Source organism: Polyodon spathula, chromosome 14 (assembly GCF_017654505.1).
Source record: "Polyodon spathula isolate WHYD16114869_AA chromosome 14, ASM1765450v1, whole genome shotgun sequence".
NCBI lineage: Eukaryota > Metazoa > Chordata > Actinopteri > Acipenseriformes > Polyodontidae > Polyodon > Polyodon spathula.
In genome coordinates, this window is record NC_054547.1 from 2,662,586 (window position 1) to 2,682,684 (window position 20,099).

A 20,099-nucleotide genomic window follows, 5' to 3' on the forward strand; every position below is an offset into this window, starting at 1 on the left:
GGTTGGGTCAGGTCCCGCCAGTCCTTTCCTCTTACGGGATCCTATCGTTTCTGGGTGCACGGATTGTAAACATGGCGGCGTGCACAGCCAAAAGTCTGTGTTGCAAACCCCCATATTAGTGACTGAAACCCCGAGACACGCCAACATGGAGACCGAGGAGGAGCAGCACACGACCACGCTGCTGTGCATGGGCTTCCCGGACGCGGCCGCCATCCGCAAGGCCCTTCGCATGGCCAAGAATGACATCAACGAGGCGGTGGCGCTGCTCACGAACGAGAGCCCCGGACTCGGCTACGGCTACGAGCCGATGGAGAGCGGGCCCGGGCCCAGCGGTGACGGAGAGAGCAGCGGGAGAAGTGGGAGTGGTAGCGGCGGGTTTGATCCCCCTCCCGCCTATCACGATGTGGTGGAAGGAGAGGTAAGGACATGCCCTGTAATATTGTTATCACAGTAATAAGATGTAAATTGTTATTCGTTGCCCAGTGAACACCCCCCCTCACACAAGTACATGTACAGCTGTCATTGTGAACAGGTAGAAGGGAAGACACTGTTCAAATAAATTTTGTGAAGAGAAGTTATTATTATTCTGGAATAATATACGTTTATGTAGCACTAGCCCAAGGTCCTTCTTCCAAGGGGGAAAAAGAAACTTTTCATTTATTGAAATATAGGTGGAGCGGGCGGCTTCGTTTCTCTGCAAGGTTTAATGTGTGTTTTCGCTGAGAGGGCAAATCTGCTGAGTTTCACTAATATTTTCACATTTTTGTGGTCAGTGTGTGACACGAGTACTACTTGTAAGTGCAGAGAAAAAAAAAGTGGGTCGTTAAGGCGGTATTATTATTTATGGAATGCGGCCATGTATTAGAGAATGGGACTCTCAACCCTTTATTTGTGCCTCTGTTACAGGTTAGCTGTTAAATCAGAACGAGTCAGCAACACATACTGCTGCTAGGTGCTTTTCAATTATTCAATAGTGAAAACACGTCATGTGTGCAGTATAAACTCTGTTTGACTGGTAACTTATTACATTTTTTTTTTATTTAGCCATTGGTTAGTCCATAACCATTAATGTATTATTATTGTTATCTGACACACAGGTTGAATATGATATTTTATGAGTCTTAGTGTTGATATTGTCCTTTTATCCCTTTAATAGCTGGAAGGTGCTTAATCCCATAAAGGACTGCTACAGAGTATAACTGCTGATGGGTCTGCAGTTTCTTGGCAGGATAGTATTTTGGTTCCCTGAAGTTTGCAATATTAGAGTGGTGTGCAGTCTCTGCAAGCTGTCTTATGTGTATGAGAGAATGCTGGTGACGGGCCGCCACACAGGCCTTTAAAGAGTTTCTCTTACTACCACACACAGATCCACATGTGGCCTTGGAGAGAGATCTTTTTGTAAGGTTTTGGGCAGGCCCTGCTGCTATTTCAGCATATTGCCTGCCCGATGCTGTCTATATAATATACTTGTTTGTTTGTTTGTTTTTTGTTTTATTCCAAGAGAAATCGCATGTAACCCCCATATTATTCCATTTGGAATTTTTGTCACCAATCAGAAATCTATGGAGCACCCCTTGAACACCATAGGTGTGAATAAATATTGAATAACAAAAAAAATCACCTTGTAAACTTATAAAACCAAAGACTAACACCTGTAGTTAATGCATAGTATTGACCAATAAACGTTTCAAAAGTTGTTCTTTTGGGGAAACTACCAAGACTCCTAATTCATTCCTTCTTTATTTGTATAAGACGTGTTTTGATGCTGGTGAACATGGATATGTCGCTGGAGCTACAAACAAACTGCTATTTAAAGTTTTATAAAATTATAATTGTTGGGAACCGGAAGAGGCTGTTCAGCAATTGAACTGTTTAATTTTGGTGTTAAGCCGACTGAGAGCCATCCACTTGATTGCAACTTGTGCAGTTTAAACTGTTCAATTGGACTCCTTTTTGAACCAGACCAGTTGTGTACTGCTAACATTTAGATCTTCAAAACGCCTTCAGGTGGTCCCCAAGTGACTCACCTGGTGGTAGCGCAGCCGCGTGGTGCACAAGGTGAGTCATACGGTGCAGGTTCATGTCCTGGCTGTGCTATGTAGGCCGATATTTGCTGACGATTCTGAAAGGAGCGTCGCATTGGCTCAGGTACTGCCGTGGGTTAGGGAGCCAAAACCAGCAGGGGCTGTTTCTCTGCGTCCCGCTACAGCAAACTCTGCTGGCCAGGCACCCAGTGAGCTCAGAGCAGACACCTGCAGGGCTGGCATTTGCCCTCCATTGGTTGGCAGCTCGCTGACATCCGCTCTTGAGTTTCAGGGTGAAAAAGGAAGCTGGCTTGGTCATGGGATCGGGGGATGCCCATTGAACCTCGAGGTCTCCTGAACTGTTTGGGGAATTGCTGCAGTGAGAGCAAAAGCAATTGGATGTTCCAAATTGAAGAAAGTCGGGGTAAAATAATAATTGGACACACTAAACATATATAAAAAAATTAAGTCTTCGGATTGCTAGTAGGTTTTTTTTTTTGCGTAGAAGCAAAGTACACTGTGGTACAAACAGCTGGGATTCAGAGAAGTTTATATTAAGCATGTGCCTACACTGGAGGTGTTATTTGGGCAAAACTATAAGTGTTATCCTTTGTGTTTACATAGTAGTGAGTGTGAAGTGTAAGCCAGTATATTTCATATTCAATATTTCTATTATATATTGCAAATGTTAGCAACAGTACTCCCAGTTCCACAATCTCTTTGCCTAATATTGCCACATTGGACTTTACAGTTAAGTCAGAGAATGTTATTCGAAACTCACTGTGACATTTTTGTTTCTTTTCAGCGTGACATGTCTCCGTATTTGTTATGGGTTTTTTTCAGAACTCTTTGGCAGTCACATACCATGTCTAAATTTAGCATTGTTACACTGATACATGTAAACAGTAGCAGTGGGAGGATAGAGTAACAAGCAGCACAGATATGGGTAATGTTCTCTCGCAAAGGAGCATAGAGAGAATTTGCTACTTTTTCTTACTCAATGCAAATATAACGCACAGTAGTAAAAGCTACCTAGGGCTTGCATTTAATTTTTGTGTGCTGGGGGGGATTTCCCCCCTTTGCTGCAGCCAATGGCGGGGATTCCAAAATTCTAAGGGGGAATGGCAGAAAAGGAAAAAGGCACTTTGGCATATAAAAACTAATATATATTGGTTTTTTTACTGCATCATCATTCACACTGGTGTTTTAAAATAAGCTGCTTTCAGGAGACCTACAGCTGTTCATCATTGTGAGACAGAGCACTCTCCATTGCTTTTGCCATTGCCTGATGTGTTTTTGCATGCAGCAGAAGAAAAGGGTGCTTTTCTTTTTAACCAGTGCTCCATTTCTTTTTTTAACTCTTGACCCTATTTCCACCTGTTTTTCGCTGTTTTCATTTATGTTTAACTAATGGATAGTTTGTGCTGCATGCGTGTAACATTAAATGAAAGACTGCAACATTTCCTTTCATATTATGTAAGTTGCAACAACATCAGACATACTATGTGATAGAGATGAGAATATATGTAAAAAGCTTCTAAGCATTCCTACAATACCGCCTCTTTCATTCTCGCTGCTACAGTGATAGAGCAATAGACTCAAAACGAAACCTAAGTTGTGAACCCTGTCACAAGGTGAGAGGCTTAACTTCAGGCAGTCGTAGTTCTGGCTAGGAGTACCTCATGCGCATGCTGAATACGTCTTTGGAAAGCCCCTAGTCTGTAGTTTTAAACAAGCAAGGTATGTGGCTTTTATGATGCCTGAGTAATATGTGCATAACCTTCGGAGCGCTGGTTCCCCAAAATGAATGGGGCTGTTTTAAGAGTTAAAGCGAAAGTCACTGCTTGCAAAGCAACACCTAGATAGAATTAATATTGTCTTTTTTTTTTTTCAAAACTGTTTAACTACTGCACTGTACTGAGTTTCTATAATACTTAAAGATAGTGGCCATGAATCACATAAGAGAGAATAAAGTCTAGCGCAACTTAAAATTTCTAGCACTACTTTTATTTTTTTTTTATTTTTTTTAGCTATTCAGAATGCAGCTGCCAGTGCTCTCGTCACTGACACCCACTTCCTTAAAGATTGTTGTAGCGTTGGAGGCGTTCAAGATTGGGTGAAAAATACAGTAGCTTGGTGTCTTAAAATATCTCTGCAGGATTTTCCCGCACTGAAAGATGAACAGACAAAAGTGTGAATCGTTTGAATGCATTTTAACCTATATTGACAAATGCCATTTTATGTTTTGTGTTTTTTTTGGTTTTTTGGGTTTTTTTGTAATGTGGAGCATGATAAACAGTGTCTTGCTTTTAATAATCATTCTTCTGTAGTTCTGAGTGAAGAAAATGCTGGTGCCGAGGTGCTTCAGAGCTGAGAAATTTGTAAGACTTCCGTTGAGTCCTGTAAATCATTTTGCTTGTTTACAAATGTTTAGCAGTTTTGAGCAGCTTGCTTTAAATGAGGTGAAACACTGATTGATATAAGATTAATTTTATAAGATAAGCTGTGTTTGGAAAAACATGTCAAATAAGTAACACACATAACTCCATGAGTGAATATCCAGTATTAGCAGAACAGTTTCACAGATAATTTACTGATAATGCTAAGCAAATCTTAATTAGAGAGCAGTAATCCCTAAAGACTAAAACCTATTTCCACGGTAGCTGCATTCCAGAGGATTAAACCCAAACAGAATTGAATCTAAATAGTAATCCTATATCCATTTTACAGTCTCTAGAATGCAAGTACTATCTTTTAAGAAAAACAAATGTACTACTTGCTGAGAAACTATGAGCAATACAGCCTGTTTCAAAAATTGCAAAACAAATGTCTTTAGTTAGCAAACTGATTTAGAATTGCACAGTACTGGCACACGATCCTTAAGCTTATTGTGCTGACTGTACAGGTTGACTTTGCCTGGCTTTAAAAGAAAGCAGTCCGTCCATGGCCACAGTCATTGTATAAAAATTGTTTATAGAAATAAGACTGCATCCTTATTCGGTTACAGCAAACTACATTGACTTCAGATTTTGTTTTCTATTCCCCCTCATGTATAATGAGGCAGTGTTGTTTAGAATCTAATGAATAATTTGATCGCATTCCCAAAACTGCATACCACCTCACCGTTCAGACTGATTGATCACTAACAGCCAGAGCAAAACCCCACACAGATTCACTCTCTCCTTGATGTCAAATCAGCTTTTGCCTGTATTTCTTGACCGCTGACAGCAGAATAAGAATACCCTTTAGAGCGTGATGCTGCTGTTGATTTGGTATTTGTTAATAAAAGGAAATTGCAAACTGTGTGTAGTACATATTTGCTACTTAAATACTATTTTTAGCTTATTAGTTTTTATACATTTTGGTTAAATAAACAATGATTCAGCATTTATGTTGCAGAATATTTTTGGTATTTTATTTTTTTTTACCTATTAGAGACCTTATTGTGGTTTTGTTTTGTTTTTACCAATTAGAGACAGTTGAAGCCAATTTAATTGACTATCAGTGACTTCAATTTAAGTGGTTTGTTGCCAATGTGTGAGAGACTTATTTTAATACAATACTGCTAATTGCAATTTAGGTCAATCAATGGAATTGCTCAAATGGAATCAGAATTGGAATTGATTTTAAAAAGGAATTGCAAATGAAAAACAGGAATTGACCCCCACCCTGATACTAGCGTGTAATTGTAGCATCCTACAAATATTGCAGCCAATCTTGACCAATCCCTGGTATGGCCAACATTGGGCTTGGCTGTAGCTCAGCAGTTTCAACCATTTGGACTGAAGTTAACCGTTTGTTTTTTTGTCATTGTGTGTATGAGGTTATCTATGTGCCTTTTTTTCTGTATTTAGTTTCATATTAGTTGAATGTCAGGCGCTTGGATACTGGTTTTGAGAAGCTCTTGGTTTACCGCAGTGAGCTCCAGCAGAAAGGGAAGTGTACATTGAAGTGAAACATACACTGTATGCATCTAAAGATGCATTGCTTGCTGTATTAGTCGGTTTCATTGGGGTTACAACAAGTCCTGTAATCCTACGATGCGCTACACTTTAGATAGCATCATAAATAGACCTTTGACAGCATAGAAACAGCAGCCTGTTGCCCAGCCCAATGACTAATTCAGAAGTCTCAGCAGCACTTGACTGTCTTTTTTTAAAATTGAAGTCCAGGTGGACCTTCAAACTGAATCACTACATATGATAGGTATAACGAGATCAGATGTTAAGCATCTTCCTTCCTTAGTATAACATCATTGACTTTGTGTCAGATTTTCTCTGCTCTGAACGGTAATAAAACTGTTGCCTAAAAGCCTACCCTGTATTACAGTAGCAGATTTTCTAAGCTTTGTAAACACAGAGCTATATAGATGATGCGCTGCTGAAAGTCCTGATCGACAGCCTTTTCTTTTCTTATTACGCACTGATGTGGCATAGAGGATTATGACTTGTGCAGTGTTAATAGCTTTGAATAGATATTGAGAGAGAGAGACAGTTGTCCAACGTGCGTCTGTATAATCCTTGCCTTTCTCAAGGGAGCCTGTGTTTGAAAACAAACAGTGGAGGTATTTGTGGGATCTTGATGGCATAGCAAGCTCTTCACGCTTCACTGTCTCTAAAACCTCTCTCTTTTTTTTTTCTTAAATTTTGTTTTTGTCTTGCAGAAGAACAATGATGAGAATGGGAACTGTTCTGGGGGAAACGCTGAGTTCCCCACCACTAACCTGTATGAGCTGGAGAGCCGGGTGTTTACTGATCACTGGTCCATACCTTACAAACGCGAGGAATCGCTGGGCAAGTGCCTGATTGCTTCCACATGCCTGGCCAAGCTGAGTGAGTACAAGTGCTTGCTGCTCATGCAGTGACCTCTTTGCACTCAAAGCTGCAAGAAGCTCTGCCATACTGTTTGCCTTGATAATGTTTACCTCTGTGATACCGTTTTATTCATCCCCTTTCATTAGTTTGACAAAAAACAGCAACCAAAATCAAAAGTTGGCTTTAAATACGGTGGTTTATGCTTTTCTTTTTTTCTTCATTTCCTATAACCAAATACAAAATGTTAATGTATATTTCCATATTTATTTATAAGTTTGTTCTAAGCTTTACAGAGCTGGCTTACTGTTTTGTATCTGTTTTTATTGTATTGTTTAAAGGCATGCTAACCAAGATGCTAAGATGCAATTTACATAACTTACTAGCACTGTAAATATTATCCCATTCTCTTCTCCCCCTAGAAGGATAGCTAAGCAGGGTTGCAAACTATTTTGCCTGTGTTGTAGTTCAAACTAAATCCAGTGGTCTTCCTGCAATCAAACCTTGTGACCTACAGCACAGGTTCCAGAATGCAGTGGTTTATCCACAGCATTGTCTTTCAAATATTTTCATAACCTAAACTAACATATTGCAAACGTAGAACAAGATTACCACTGCTTTAAGAATAAAAGTAAACTGAATTGTCTTGTTGTATGCAGGTCTTGCTGATGCAGACGAGAACTGCAAGCGCTTCATAGACAGATGTATGCCTGAAGCATTCAAAAAGGTAATGAATGAAGGAAGATTTCTTTGTGTATGAAATGTATTCAGACGGGGAGAAGCTCTTGACTGAACCTCTGCTTGGCATCCAGTCTTGGGCTTCTGAACTACCTTCAATCAAATATATTCATTAAATGATCAAGAGCCAGGAGTTTGTTAAATACATTGTTGCATGAACAGTGTATCTTATTAGTAAACATGGTCTCAGGTGATGCTCTGATGAGAAGTGCAATCACTTAATTCAGAACAGATTTATCAGGGGCCTGTTCAAACTCCGGATATTTTTCAATTATATACCTAAACAGGGGTAGTTCTGGAACCTACTACTTTGGATCTTTTTTTTTTGGCTTGGCCATGACAGCTGGCAGCTGTATTTAGTTTGTTTTTCCCCAGGCTAACAACTCCAGACTGACAACTAATTTGTCTATGTGTTGGTGGAGGAAATTAACCAAATCACTATTGGATAGCAAGATTTGATTTAAGTAAAGCTTTGCATTTTTTAAAAAGCAGTTTGTTTTCAGTTTTACTTCGGTAGATTTTAACAGTTCTGAACTACATACTGTACACATAATAATGGTACACTACTTGAAGCAGATGTGTGTTTTTATGTATTTTATCTCTATCAGTCATTCTTTTCTTTATTTTTTATTTTTTCTAGTTGCTGACGTCAAGTGCCGTCCATAAGTGGGGTACTGAAATCCACGAAGGTATCTACAACATGCTGATGTTGCTGGTGGATTTGGTGGCAGAAAGAGTGAAATTGGAGCCCATCCCTGTTGGCCTCCTGGGAGTGCTGACAATGGTATCTATCTGTTTAAATGTCTTTATACCAGAAGGTGTCATTGCACTGCATTTGAAGAAAACCTGCAAACCCACAGGCTGTCTAAAAGTAATGAATACTTTAATTAAATCTAATGCATTTTACGCATTAACAGATATTGAACCAATCTTTTTTTTTTAACCAGGCCCCAAGGTATTTTTACTTTGTAACACTTTGTAGTAATTGTACTGCAGCTTTAGATAATGTTTTGAATTTAAGGTTTCAAATGCTGGTATGTGGTCAGATAGTCAGTCACACTTCTATTTGCAATTCTCTGGCGAATTCCATTTTGATATTCAGCTGTGTTGGTTAGTCAGGATTCTGTTAAATGCGCTGTTATACTTTTTGTTTTGAGTAACCCAGAATCCTCTTGTTTTGGATAATGGTTTCACTGTCTTTAATTCTTTTCTAGGCTTTCAACCCCGACAATGAATACCATTTCAAAAACCGGATGAAAGCCTGCCAGAGGAACTGGTCTGAAGTCTTTGGTGAAGGAAGCATGTTTGCTGTCTCACTTAGTTCCAGCTTCCAGAAGGTATGCTGCCAAAAGCTGGCTTACTAGCTAGTGTGTGCAATTGATTAAACAAGAATGCATTGCATTAGTGATAATGTGTTTCCTTTGTGCAAGCACATCCTAAAATAAAAATGTGATCTGTTTTTTTAATTTTTTTTTTTTAGAATGATTTAAATGACTCTGTGTGTCTTAATGATACAGTGTGCTTGACTCTTTAAGCCCCCTGTTTACCAGTATTGAGTGCAGCATGGAAATGCACTACAGATGTTGCAAAACTCTGTTGAAATGCGTGCCGCCTTTGTCTCTGCAGAACCGTGATTAAACTGTCCTAAAACGTTTTCGGTTTGTGAATCAGAGGGCAAGGCAGGCTAGCTGAGTAACTTTATTATGCAAGCTTTCTTTTGCACAAGCCTTAGATCTGCATTTTTCCTTGTGGCAATATAATGAGTGACATATAACCACAAATATATTTGTCAATAGCACAAAATGGATTGTACCCCCAAAATGCTTTGCCTAAATCTTGGTTCTATGTTTTCTTGTTCTCTTACGGTTGATGGTATATTGTAGTACACTGTTTGGTGAATTTAAAGGTTGTTTGCTTGTTTACTGTAGACACTTCAGTGTTGGTCCCTTTTCAATGTTCAGCAGCATGTACCACACAGTTACTGGTGTTACATCAAAGAGTTCTGTAGCTAGAAGTCTGCTGTTCCTCTTGCCTTGCTTTTTTCGTGATGTCTGCAATAAGTACAGTTGCTCCAGTATTGAAATTGATTCATGGCCACTGCTCAAAACCCCCAAGCTGTCTCCAAGGCAGCTGAAGACTGCTGCAGAATTCCCATCCATTTCTAAAGCAGCAGCGGTTGATAGCAGTATGTACAGTACGCCACTGTGTGATAACAGTAGTAAAAAGGCTAAATGGAGTGTTGACACCATGCATAAACAATGTAATTTGTCTTGCAGGAGCCTCATGGTTGGCTTGTAGATTTGGTAAATCGGGTAAGTAAAAACCATTGATCTGAACCTCTCGTAAAAAGTAGAAGTGGTCTATTGAAATGCTAATGCACACTCAATTCACAAATTGGGCTTATTCAAGTTGACTGTAAATTGTACATGTACTATATTTACTCTTGTTTTTGTTTACGTCTAACTTTTTATGTCAGTCAGACAGCCACAATAAAAGGAAGCACTGAAATAGTCAAACGTGTCCCTGTTGTAGAAAATTAAGTGCTTTATTCTGAATTTCGGTATGATGTGTGATTTTGTTTTTTCTTAGTTTGGAGAACTGGGTGGGTTTGCTGCTATTCAATCCAAATTGGGCTCTGAGGAAATAGAAATTGGGGTAAGTAATTATTGCAGTTTTCAGCTCCTTATTCGAGAAAGCCAGCGTTCTTATTCTCTGTCGTCTTTAAATAGATTAACAGCCGGGGGAGTACTTTACCAGAGACAGTGTTTCATATCAAATGCATGTAGTTAGCAGATCCTTTTGTTTCCTGTGTTCTGAAATTGCAAATTGAATTAGTTGGTATTGTTTATTGCACTCTTTACTTTTCCAGACAAACATTTGTTGTTTGCTCACCAAATTTCTTTTTGCATCATTATATAGCAAAAATAAATAAACAGGGGGAAAAAGGCTGTTTGCTTTTGCCATACCCCTCATGGGGAAAATGTACAAGCACGCCTTGACAAGATATCTCTAGCGACAGGACCACCTGTAAATCCTCTGAAACGCAGTCGTCGTCGTCGTCTTCTCTGTTACTGTAAGATCTAATAAACAACTGAATGGATGCAGCCAGAACTACTTCATTGTTGACTTTATTGAGTTCTTAACATGCAGTTCTGCTATGCTGTGATGTATTGTGAGCACATTTTGTTATGTTTGCTCTTTTTCAGTGCGTCTCTGCTTTGGTGCAGCCCCTAGGAGTGTGTGCGGAGTATCTGAACTCCGCTCTAGTACAGGTGCAGACATTCTGCAGCTAACTCTGGCACTTTCACCACAGGACTGCCCCCCCCACCCCCCCCCCCCCCCCCCCCCACCCCCCTTCCAGGTATTATCTTTTATTAATGTACTGTTTTTGTGGAAAACTGTTGATTGTGTTAAAATATAGTCTTTGTTACTGACAATTGGTAGTCTCGATAAGAGTCATACTTAGTCATATTGATATCAATGTATTGTTGGTATGGCTAAAACTGATAGGCACAATTTGTCATAATGTATGAGGAAGTTTGTCTGATTTATTTGATTTGTTTTCCACAGCCCATGCTGGACCCAGTTATTCACAAAATGATCACATACGTGCAGAACGTGGAGGAAAAAGATCTGAAAGATAAGGTAATGGGGGGGTTCAAGATAAAATGAAATGTTTCTTTCTTTTATTACAAACAATATGAATTAAAACAAATCTGCTCGCCCTTTTATCGTGGTTCCCCAATAATGTTATAGATAGATATGCTGAAGATCCATATACACAAACACAAAGACAGACAGACACTAAAATTGAGCTTTCGTATAGCCATCACATGTTACAGAAATGTCTTTCCTAGGTAAAACAGTTTCTGTGGAAGAGATTTTAAAGGTCCACATCTAAATATTTCAGCTTAATATGTCCCACAACACAGTGTAAAAACGCAAAGTGTAATGTCAATGTTCCCTAGGAAAATAAAAGAATTTGAAGAGGTTACGAATCTTGTGAAATAATTTTTTGTTTGGTGTAGCGGCTTGTCAGCATCCCCGAGCTCCTGTCTGCTATAAAGCTGTTGTGTATGAGGTTTCAGCCTGACCTTGTCACAGTGGTGGACGACCTTCGATTGGACATCCTCCTGCGCATGCTGAAAACGCCACACTTCAGTGCCAAGATGAATTCCCTGAAGGAGGTGAGGAGGAATTTTTTGGCTCCTAGTTCAGAACTGCAGTGAGCTGATTAAAGATGTAGGTCACAATTCAATTAACATTTTTATTTGACCGTTCTTTTTTTATCACTGGGATGTTGTGTGTGTAGAGGAAGAGGAAATCTACATCTCTTGTTGCTAGTGATGCTCCTTCAAGTTTTTATAATTGGCAGAGGACAGTCATTTATGATTTATTATATTTATGTATTAGATACAGTAGTTTCTGCAATTGTTTTGTGTTTGTGCAGGTTACTAAGTTGATAGAAGACAGTACAGTGTCCAAGACAGTGAAGAATGCCATCGACACTGATAAGTTATTGGACTGGCTGGTAGAAAACTCTGTTCTGTCAATAGCCCTGGAAGGTACATTTTTTTAATATAATTGTTTTTTAGTTTTTTTTATTTGGCAGCTAAACTCTGTATTTTTGGATTCACAATAATGGATTCCGTTGTACTGTGTGCTTTTTTTTGTTTTGTTTTGTTTTTATTCTTTGTAATAAAGTGGAAAGGGGTGATAATCTGCTTTTTAAATACATTATTATAATTATTTCACAAGATTCGTAACCTCTTCAAATTCTTTTATTTTCCTAGGGAACATTGACCAGGCACAGTATTGTGATCGCATAAAGGGAATTATCGAGCTGTTGGGGAGTAAACTCTCTTTGGATGAATTATCTAAAATCTGGAGAATACAGGTGGGTATACAGCAGCTAATCCAACCTTGTGTTTTTTATGAAATGTTAGTGCCAAAGACCAAGCAGTTCTTAAATGAAACCAAACATCGCAAAAGAACTAAAAACCGATGACTCTGAACGCTGCAGCATTGCTGTACTTGTACATGTCACATCTTTTATTGTTTTACTAAATGCTACAGAATGTCCTCTCCTAAAAAGAGCCTTATCTTGTCACTTTTGAAAGAAGTGAGAAACAGGTTTTGCACATGCTGAGACAGGCGCTTATTTTGAAGCAAGGTGATTTCCTAAGTTTGCTTGTTCCGGGCAATTTATAGTCTTATTTTATTTTTCTCCTTTCTTTCCTTCTTGTAAGGCTGGCCAGTCTTCCACTGTTATCGAGAATATCCACACCATCATTGCTGCAGCAGCTGTGAAGTTCAACTTTGATCAGCTCAGCCACCTGTTTGTTCTTATTCAGAAAGTAGGTTACAATTAAATCTGTGACAGGAGGTATAGTTTGCCTTGGCCATATGTATTGCTAAAACCCATTCTGAACTTTTACTTAACCTAAACATATACCTGTGTGGTCCCTTTTTTAAGCGCTTTATGTGAAACCTAAACTTCATTCCTAATGTTAACTAGTCTAGTTCTGTTTGTTTAAAAAATAAATAAATTCAGTAGTCCTAGATCTGTTGGTTTTACAGATTGAATGCATTATAGCAATATGGCATTGGCAAGCAACAATATAGATTTCTACAGTTGTAGTACAAAAAAATTATATATATATAAAATTTCCTAGTTGCTCAACATTTTAATAGCCAGTAAGTCTCGTGTAATCCTCTTCAGCATTGACCTGAGTAACACAAAGGTCCCTTTCAGAGCTGGGAGATGGAGAGTGACCGGGTGCGGCAGAAGCTGTTGAGCCTCATTGGGCGAATTGGTCGGGAGGCTCGTTCCGAGGTCACCACTGGAAAGGTAGGGATTCGGAGCAGAAGATCTAGATCAATCCCTGCACTGCCTGGTCAGGTTGGCTAAAGAAAACAGTGTTGTCTTGGAAGATGCTTATCAAATACTAACAAAACAGTGCAATAAAATAGTGCATTTAAGTAAATCATGAAATACCTCATGCATTTTAGAGATAATTGAATGATCCCCTTATTTCACAGAAAACTAAGTCGGTTGTGAACCAAACTCACAATGGCAAACAGAGATAAGAACGTTTTCCCAGGAATCGTAGCTTTCAGAATTGGTTTACCAGCTGCAGTGCAAGGAATCGGACAATGTTCTTGCATCCAGTTGGTGTTGTTTTGTGATTCCCTCAGGTGCTGGAGGTTCTTTGGGAGCTGGCCCACTTGCCAACGTTGCCCACTAGCCTGGTACAGCAGGCCCTGGAGGAGCACCTCGCCATCCTGAGCGATGCCTACGCGGTCAAGGAGGCAGTGAAGAGGAACTACATCATCAAGTGCATTGAGGACATCAAGAAGGTGGGCCATTGAGATATGAACAGACTACTTTCTTTCTGTTTCTGCTGATCTTAAAACATATCTCCAGGTATAAGGAATGGCTGGTTTCATAAGGGATGATCTGGCTTTTCAGCTTTGGTAAAAGGAAATGAATATGGTCATAGCAAAGTGTGCATTGTGTTTTCATGCATAATACAGTATGCGTTATTGGACTTAATTTGCCTGCCATTTAAGAACGTATTTATTGTTGTTGGTGAATTGTATACTTGTATACCTAGTTCTGGTCAGCTGGGTGAAACCCATGTACAGTATACACACACACACACACACACACACACACACACACACATATATATATATATATAAAGTAAATTTTAAGGACAAAGGAAAGCATTTAAATGCCATTTAAGTTTACTTTTTTAGATACTAATTCAGGAGGAAACAAAAACGCCCATGGAGACACAAGTCTCTTTTCTAACGGGTTCCTGGGGCAAGAAGAAACCAGATTCAATTTCAAAAGTAAGAAAACATAAAATATACAGGGTACAGTGTCTACATGTACTGTATACTGTACAAATAGCTTCCAATCACTCAAATTGCAAGAGAACTCTAATTAATAATTTGGGGTCTGATTGGGGGAATTATTTTTTTTTTTTTTTAACCCATTGATTTTATTTAGATTTCTTTTTTATTATGCCAGTTATTGGGCTGTTTGACAATTCTTGTTTTGTATATTGTTTTTTTAGAAGCCACTACATTAAAATAATGAGTATAAGAAGTTTGAAATGAAGAAGTGCAAGTTTGAGGAATCTTGGAAGGCAAGCCCTTCTCAAGCTTTTAGCTCACTGCTTCTTTTTATTTTGTCATTGTTAAATGGCGGAGCAGACCTTAAAGACAAAGGAATTCTCTGGAATGAGCCTCTTGGCTTCTGGATCTTTCTTTGTCTTCACTGTTCACTCTCATCCTTTGCCTCTCTTGCAGTCATCCCTGCAGAGTAACCCCCAGGCGGTCTGGGTTGTGCCGGCTCTGCGCCAGCTCCATGAGATCACACGCTCCTTCATCAAGCAGACCTATCAGAAGCAAGACAAGGTAAGGGAACAGCAGCTGGTTGTCAGCAGGTCAGGGTTTCAGAACTTTGATTGCACAAGCTCCTTGATCGTGTAAAGGGTTTACTTTAATGAGGGTAGTCCTGAAACTTTGTGCACGACTAGTTTGAGTTTCTAAAACTGTGCTTAATTGCCATATAACCCTGCATATCTGCTGATTTGTACTGCACTGCTGTCTGTGTGTGTTGTCGTTGTAGTTATTGCTGCAGCTGAACACTGCTACAGTGATGCAAAAAGTAAAGCTATGGCCCTGCATTTTTAAGCTTTGAGCGGTTTATGTGGCCTTTGTATTGTTCAAGCACTTATCCAGGACCAGGACAAAAGCCAAGCAGGAGTGACACCTTGTCTTGAAGAAGGAATTGTTTTCAACAAGAGCTCTTCTGTCTCTTTTTTTGGATTAAAGAAACCTCTTTTGAATAATTTCTTTTTGTAAACTTATACATTTAGAATATTGCCAATATTGGCTCCAAAATGCATCTAAAATGAGTGTGCTTTGTTATTGTTATTTTTAGTGTTGTTGCTGTGCATTTTGTTTTATTTATTTAATTCCTGGAAAAATTGGTGCATGTTTATAGTAGAGCTTTACAAAAAAAACTGAACTTGTGGCAATCTTTGTTGCTCTCAGCAGAGCATTATTCAGGATCTGAAGAAGAACTTCGAAATCGTTAAGCTGATAACAGGCAGCCTGGTCTCCTGCCATAGGCTCGCTGTGTCTGCAGCAGGCCCCGCTGGGCTGTCTGGATCCACGCTGGTGGACGGCAGATACACTTATCAAGAGGTAAGATGAGAGCGGAACCTGCAAAGCACGCTAGTGAATCGATAGGACCAAGGACCTAGAGGTAATTGCCAGACCTCGCAGAACGTTACATCAGTTAATTTCCTACAGGGTAGTCTTGTTGTTTTATGTGCTGGATGACCTGCAGTGGGCAATTGTATTGGTTTGTGGTGAGGTCTCCTGCTGGTTACTAGGGATTGTAGACCTGTTTTTTAAGGCAGCAGGAGTTCAGTATTTTTTCCTTTTCTTGGAGCTTCAGTGTTAATAAAAAGTCAAACAGAACTTTTCTCATGTTTTCCAATGTATTTATTTGTTAAGCCTTTCTAAATGATTAATAAATACAGCATTTATTTATGATGGAAATGCACGCATTATGTCACGCGTGACATGTGCAGACGTAAATGTTTTCTATGTAACTGATGGTCTCTTGACATCTGGTAAAATCTAAGGGATGGTTATATCCAGATGTCTGACTTTTCCTTGCAGTACCTGGAAGCGCATCTGAGATTCATGGCTTTTTTCCTGCAAGAGGCCAGCTTGTATCTTGTATGGAACAGGGCTAAGGACATCTGGGAGTGCCTGGTGTCTGGGATGGATATCTGTGAACTTGATCGAGAGGTAAAGAGTGCTTTTCAAAATAAGCTTATTTACATTCAAAATGAGTAATTTGACAATTGCAGTGCATATGCGTGTAGATGTACATAAAGGACATTTTAAACATGTGTGATATTTGGGTGGCAACTAATATCCAGGAGGAGGGTTTTTTTTTGTTTTGTTTTATGGACCTGCACTATCGCCGATCTTTGCTGAATATTATTTTTAGTTTTGAGCTGTAAATTTGGAAAAACAGTTGATTCATCGATCTGCCTTATGTTTATTCAGATGTGCTTTGAGTGGTTTACAAAAGGACAGCATGATCTGGAGAGTGACGTCCAGCAGCAGCTTTTCAAAGAGAAAATCCTCAAGTTGGAGCCTTATGAAATCACCATGAATGGTATGAGCCAACTACCGATTGCATCATGCAGGCTGTTTTTACACACTTCCCTGCAGGAAATGTGAAATAAAAACGATACCCAACTACGTGGCAGCTTGATTTTTGTTTTTTATTAAGATTAGATCGAAACTATTTATCAAAACCTTCTGTCCATTTCTCAGTGTTGTATCTTGCTACACAATTAGTGGTTCTCTGTTTTGCCTTAACCATTAAAAGTACTTATGTTTCATTGTGCGGCACTAGTTAGTTAACATTTAAATAGATGAATGAATTTGAGAGTTAGACAGTAGACTGTGTGACATGTCTGTAATCAGCTGACGGCAGTGATGGGGGTGGATGTGTTCCTGCTCCAGCTTTCTCCAACACAGAAACCTCCTAAAGCTGTATCTGTATTCCTCTGTTTTGTTTTTAGGGTTTAACCTTTTCAAGACCTTCTTTGAGAGCGTGAATCTGTCTGACCATCGTTTGAAAAGACAAGGAACTCAGTTGGTATGAGTCCACTTCTCTGTGTGTTGCAATAAAGCTGAACGTTAAGTTCAAAGTACTGAAAACAAGAGTGTTCTCAGTAAAATTTGCAAACCATTCTTAGGTACACTTTTTTTAATCTAATCTGTAGTGATCTACACTAGCTGTGCAGTAGAAAGATAGCATTTGTGTTAGGTGTCAACAAAACTTGTTGTAGAATAGTCCAAGGCTTTAATGGTTTTGCTCAGCTAGTGTTGTTTGCTTGCACTGAACAGTCATGCATTGGTAATTAGCAGGTTATCCAGCATAAGTTTTTGGCTCCCTGGCTGAAATCCAATACATGTGTGGAAGTTTTTGCAAGAAGTGTGTTTTGAACACTAGTGCATCCAACATGCACAACATAGTGTTTTAAATGGTGTGATGTGTGACTATTTAATATTGTTATTATTATTAGCATATCTTCATGACTATTTTTCAAGCTTGGTCTTTACAGTGACACGGTTTATTATCGATAGATGTTTAAAAGCCAGCTTCTTGCTTTCTAGTTTGTAGAAAGGCTGGATTTGGCAGGGATGGATTTTATCTGGAGGATAGCTATGGAGTCACCAGATGAAGAAATTGCCAACGAAGCAATCCAGCTGATTATTACCTACAGCTACATCAACTTGAATCCCAAAATGAGAAAGGTAAATTATTTTCAGTAACTTATCAGCTAAGGGGCTCGTTAAACTGTTCTTCCCCCTTGTTGGCACTGTGGCTGTCAGTGGGTTTTGAGCAAGCAATGTGAGGAAGAAGAGACTTCTTATAATTATATGTACTTTCATGCATGGCCACCTCATAATGGGACAGATATATTAAAAAAAACACTTCTATTCTTTTTTATATGGGGACTGAAATTCTTAAACTGAATAAATTCAATGAAAAACATTAGACATCTTGCTGAATGTCTTCAGTGAGACATCCTATTGAAATATTTGTCTTTTGAATTTAGTATTTCTAATTGTTTTACCACTGAGCGTTTGCTAAACGTGTACGGCAATTCTGGCTGCCCTTGTATTGAATAGGGGGCTGGGGCTGTTATGGGCAGCTACATTTTGAATGAGATACCTTAAAAGCTTTGATATATCTCGGGGAGAAAATACTGTTTGCCTATTTTTATGAGTTGGCATGGACCTCCGTGTTAAATTTTATGTACAGTAAAAGTGTGATGCAGTTCAAATTACATTTTTTATTTTTTCGCTACCAGGATTCAGTGTCCCTGCACAAGAAATTCATTGCAGATTGCTACAAAAGATTAGATGTGAGTAATTTTTTCTGAACATTTAATTATAAGTTGAAACTGTTTTGCAGTAACTGCTTCTTGGAAAGATTAACCATCTAGTCTGTGAACTGCACCTAACATGGTATTGTTCTTTATCTTTTACATGTGATTGTCATTTCTTGTATAGCATGTAATCATTATTGTTAACACTTACCCAGGACATGTTTGCAAAGGAGATGGGGCTTAAGGATCTTGTTGTGGAATTCCGAAGTTATAATGTATGCATTGCTGTAATCATTTAACCAGAAGCATTTGTTTTAAGGCTGCCAGTTCAGCCCTTGGGGGACCTACTCTTACTCATGCTGTTACCAGGGCTACCAAGATGCTGACGGCTACAGCCATGCCTACAGTAGCCACGTCTGTGCAGTCACCTTCCAGGTAATGTGTTGAGTCTGCAAAACACTCCCTACATTACATGCAACCTAGTTTTCAGAAAATGTTTATAATTGTATTGAAGTTACTGTTGTGTACGTTTTCATAACTACATTTTAAAATCTGTTCCATATTAATCCAGTGGTCAAATGGACAATTATTGCATGAATATAATAAGCACTTGTTCAGATGTATGATGATTTTTTATTTTAATTTTTTTCTTTGAAGGTCTACAAAAATTATAATAATTGAAAGATTGCTGCTACTTGCAGAACGATACGTTCTCACTATAGAGGTAAGAAAAAAGAAAGCAATTTTGCACACAGGAACAGCCGTAGAATTATTTTACCATTGTTTTTATTTCAACATGACATCGTAAGGGGACTGCTCTATTTAAATAATTTTCAAAACTTTTCCCTATGAAATACTGAAACCATTTTTATCTTGAGTTTACAAACAAATAAAAACATGTTTTCTGTGTATTTGCTGACTTCTTCCTTATGGATAGAACCCATACACCAATCTAAACATATTCATTTTTTGGGGCAAGTCTTGCTATTCCCTTCTCTCACTCTGCAGAAGCCTATTCTAACTTTGCAATGTTTCTTCCTTGCAGGATCTGTATTCTGTTCCTCGGACAATCCTTCCTCATGGCGCCTCCTTCCATGGTCATCCTGTGACCCTGCATATCGCCTATGAGTCCACCAAAGACACGTTCACACTGGAGGTACAGCCTGACTCGCTGAGAGAGACTAATCCAATTTGTGAAAAAACAATTTAAAAAAACATTTTGTCGGTGCACGGCAGCAGAGTTGCTCCTTGTAGAATGCTGTGTACCTGTAAATGCATGCAGTGGATATTGATCTGTTCTAGTTCTGTGGCAATAACTCAAGTGTACCTAACTGTTGGCTTGTTCACTTTTCTGAGACTGTACGCTGGTGTGTTTTATAAGAGAAACAGAATTAAGATCTTGAAGCAAACATTCAGATGCTCTTCGCCTCTTGATTTGAACTGCAGTGTATCTTTACCAGCAAATTAAAGTGATTTAGCATTGAATACATTGAAGTAACGGTCACTAATTACAGGTTTTTGTATTAAAAGGTAAATAAATTAATAATAATAATATCATCAGATTGCATAATTAAATGCATATA

At 38.8% G+C, this 20,099-nt stretch overlaps 1 protein-coding gene across 4 annotated transcripts in view; it reads left to right on the forward strand.

The window, feature by feature from the left end:
* The first annotated feature begins 32 nt into the window (after window positions 1-32).
* Window positions 33-20,099, forward strand: part of usp24 (ubiquitin specific peptidase 24) — a 43,144-nt gene continuing 23,077 nt past the window's right edge. For 2 of the 4 annotated variants that reach the window (XM_041269713.1, XM_041269715.1), the window contains exons 1-26: window positions 33-418; window positions 6,688-6,856; window positions 7,495-7,562; window positions 8,214-8,357; window positions 8,788-8,910; window positions 9,850-9,885; window positions 10,163-10,228; window positions 10,780-10,845; window positions 11,144-11,218; window positions 11,602-11,760; window positions 12,024-12,138; window positions 12,367-12,470; window positions 12,823-12,930; window positions 13,329-13,424; window positions 13,772-13,933; window positions 14,336-14,431; window positions 14,894-15,001; window positions 15,644-15,796; window positions 16,280-16,411; window positions 16,676-16,787; window positions 17,200-17,276; window positions 17,798-17,938; window positions 18,499-18,552; window positions 18,836-18,951; window positions 19,174-19,240; window positions 19,562-19,672. In XM_041269713.1, the coding sequence (XP_041125647.1) occupies window positions 146-418; window positions 6,688-6,856; window positions 7,495-7,562; window positions 8,214-8,357; window positions 8,788-8,910; window positions 9,850-9,885; window positions 10,163-10,228; window positions 10,780-10,845; window positions 11,144-11,218; window positions 11,602-11,760; window positions 12,024-12,138; window positions 12,367-12,470; window positions 12,823-12,930; window positions 13,329-13,424; window positions 13,772-13,933; window positions 14,336-14,431; window positions 14,894-15,001; window positions 15,644-15,796; window positions 16,280-16,411; window positions 16,676-16,787; window positions 17,200-17,276; window positions 17,798-17,938; window positions 18,499-18,552; window positions 18,836-18,951; window positions 19,174-19,240; window positions 19,562-19,672 (2,931 nt within the window). In that variant the 5' untranslated portion in view covers window positions 33-145. The remainder of the gene's footprint in view (window positions 419-6,687; window positions 6,857-7,494; window positions 7,563-8,213; window positions 8,358-8,787; window positions 8,911-9,849; window positions 9,886-10,162; window positions 10,229-10,779; window positions 10,846-11,143; window positions 11,219-11,601; window positions 11,761-12,023; window positions 12,139-12,366; window positions 12,471-12,822; window positions 12,931-13,328; window positions 13,425-13,771; window positions 13,934-14,335; window positions 14,432-14,893; window positions 15,002-15,643; window positions 15,797-16,279; window positions 16,412-16,675; window positions 16,788-17,199; window positions 17,277-17,797; window positions 17,939-18,498; window positions 18,553-18,835; window positions 18,952-19,173; window positions 19,241-19,561; window positions 19,673-20,099) is intronic. The other 2 variants (XM_041269714.1, XM_041269716.1) reach the window with 2 other exon arrangements.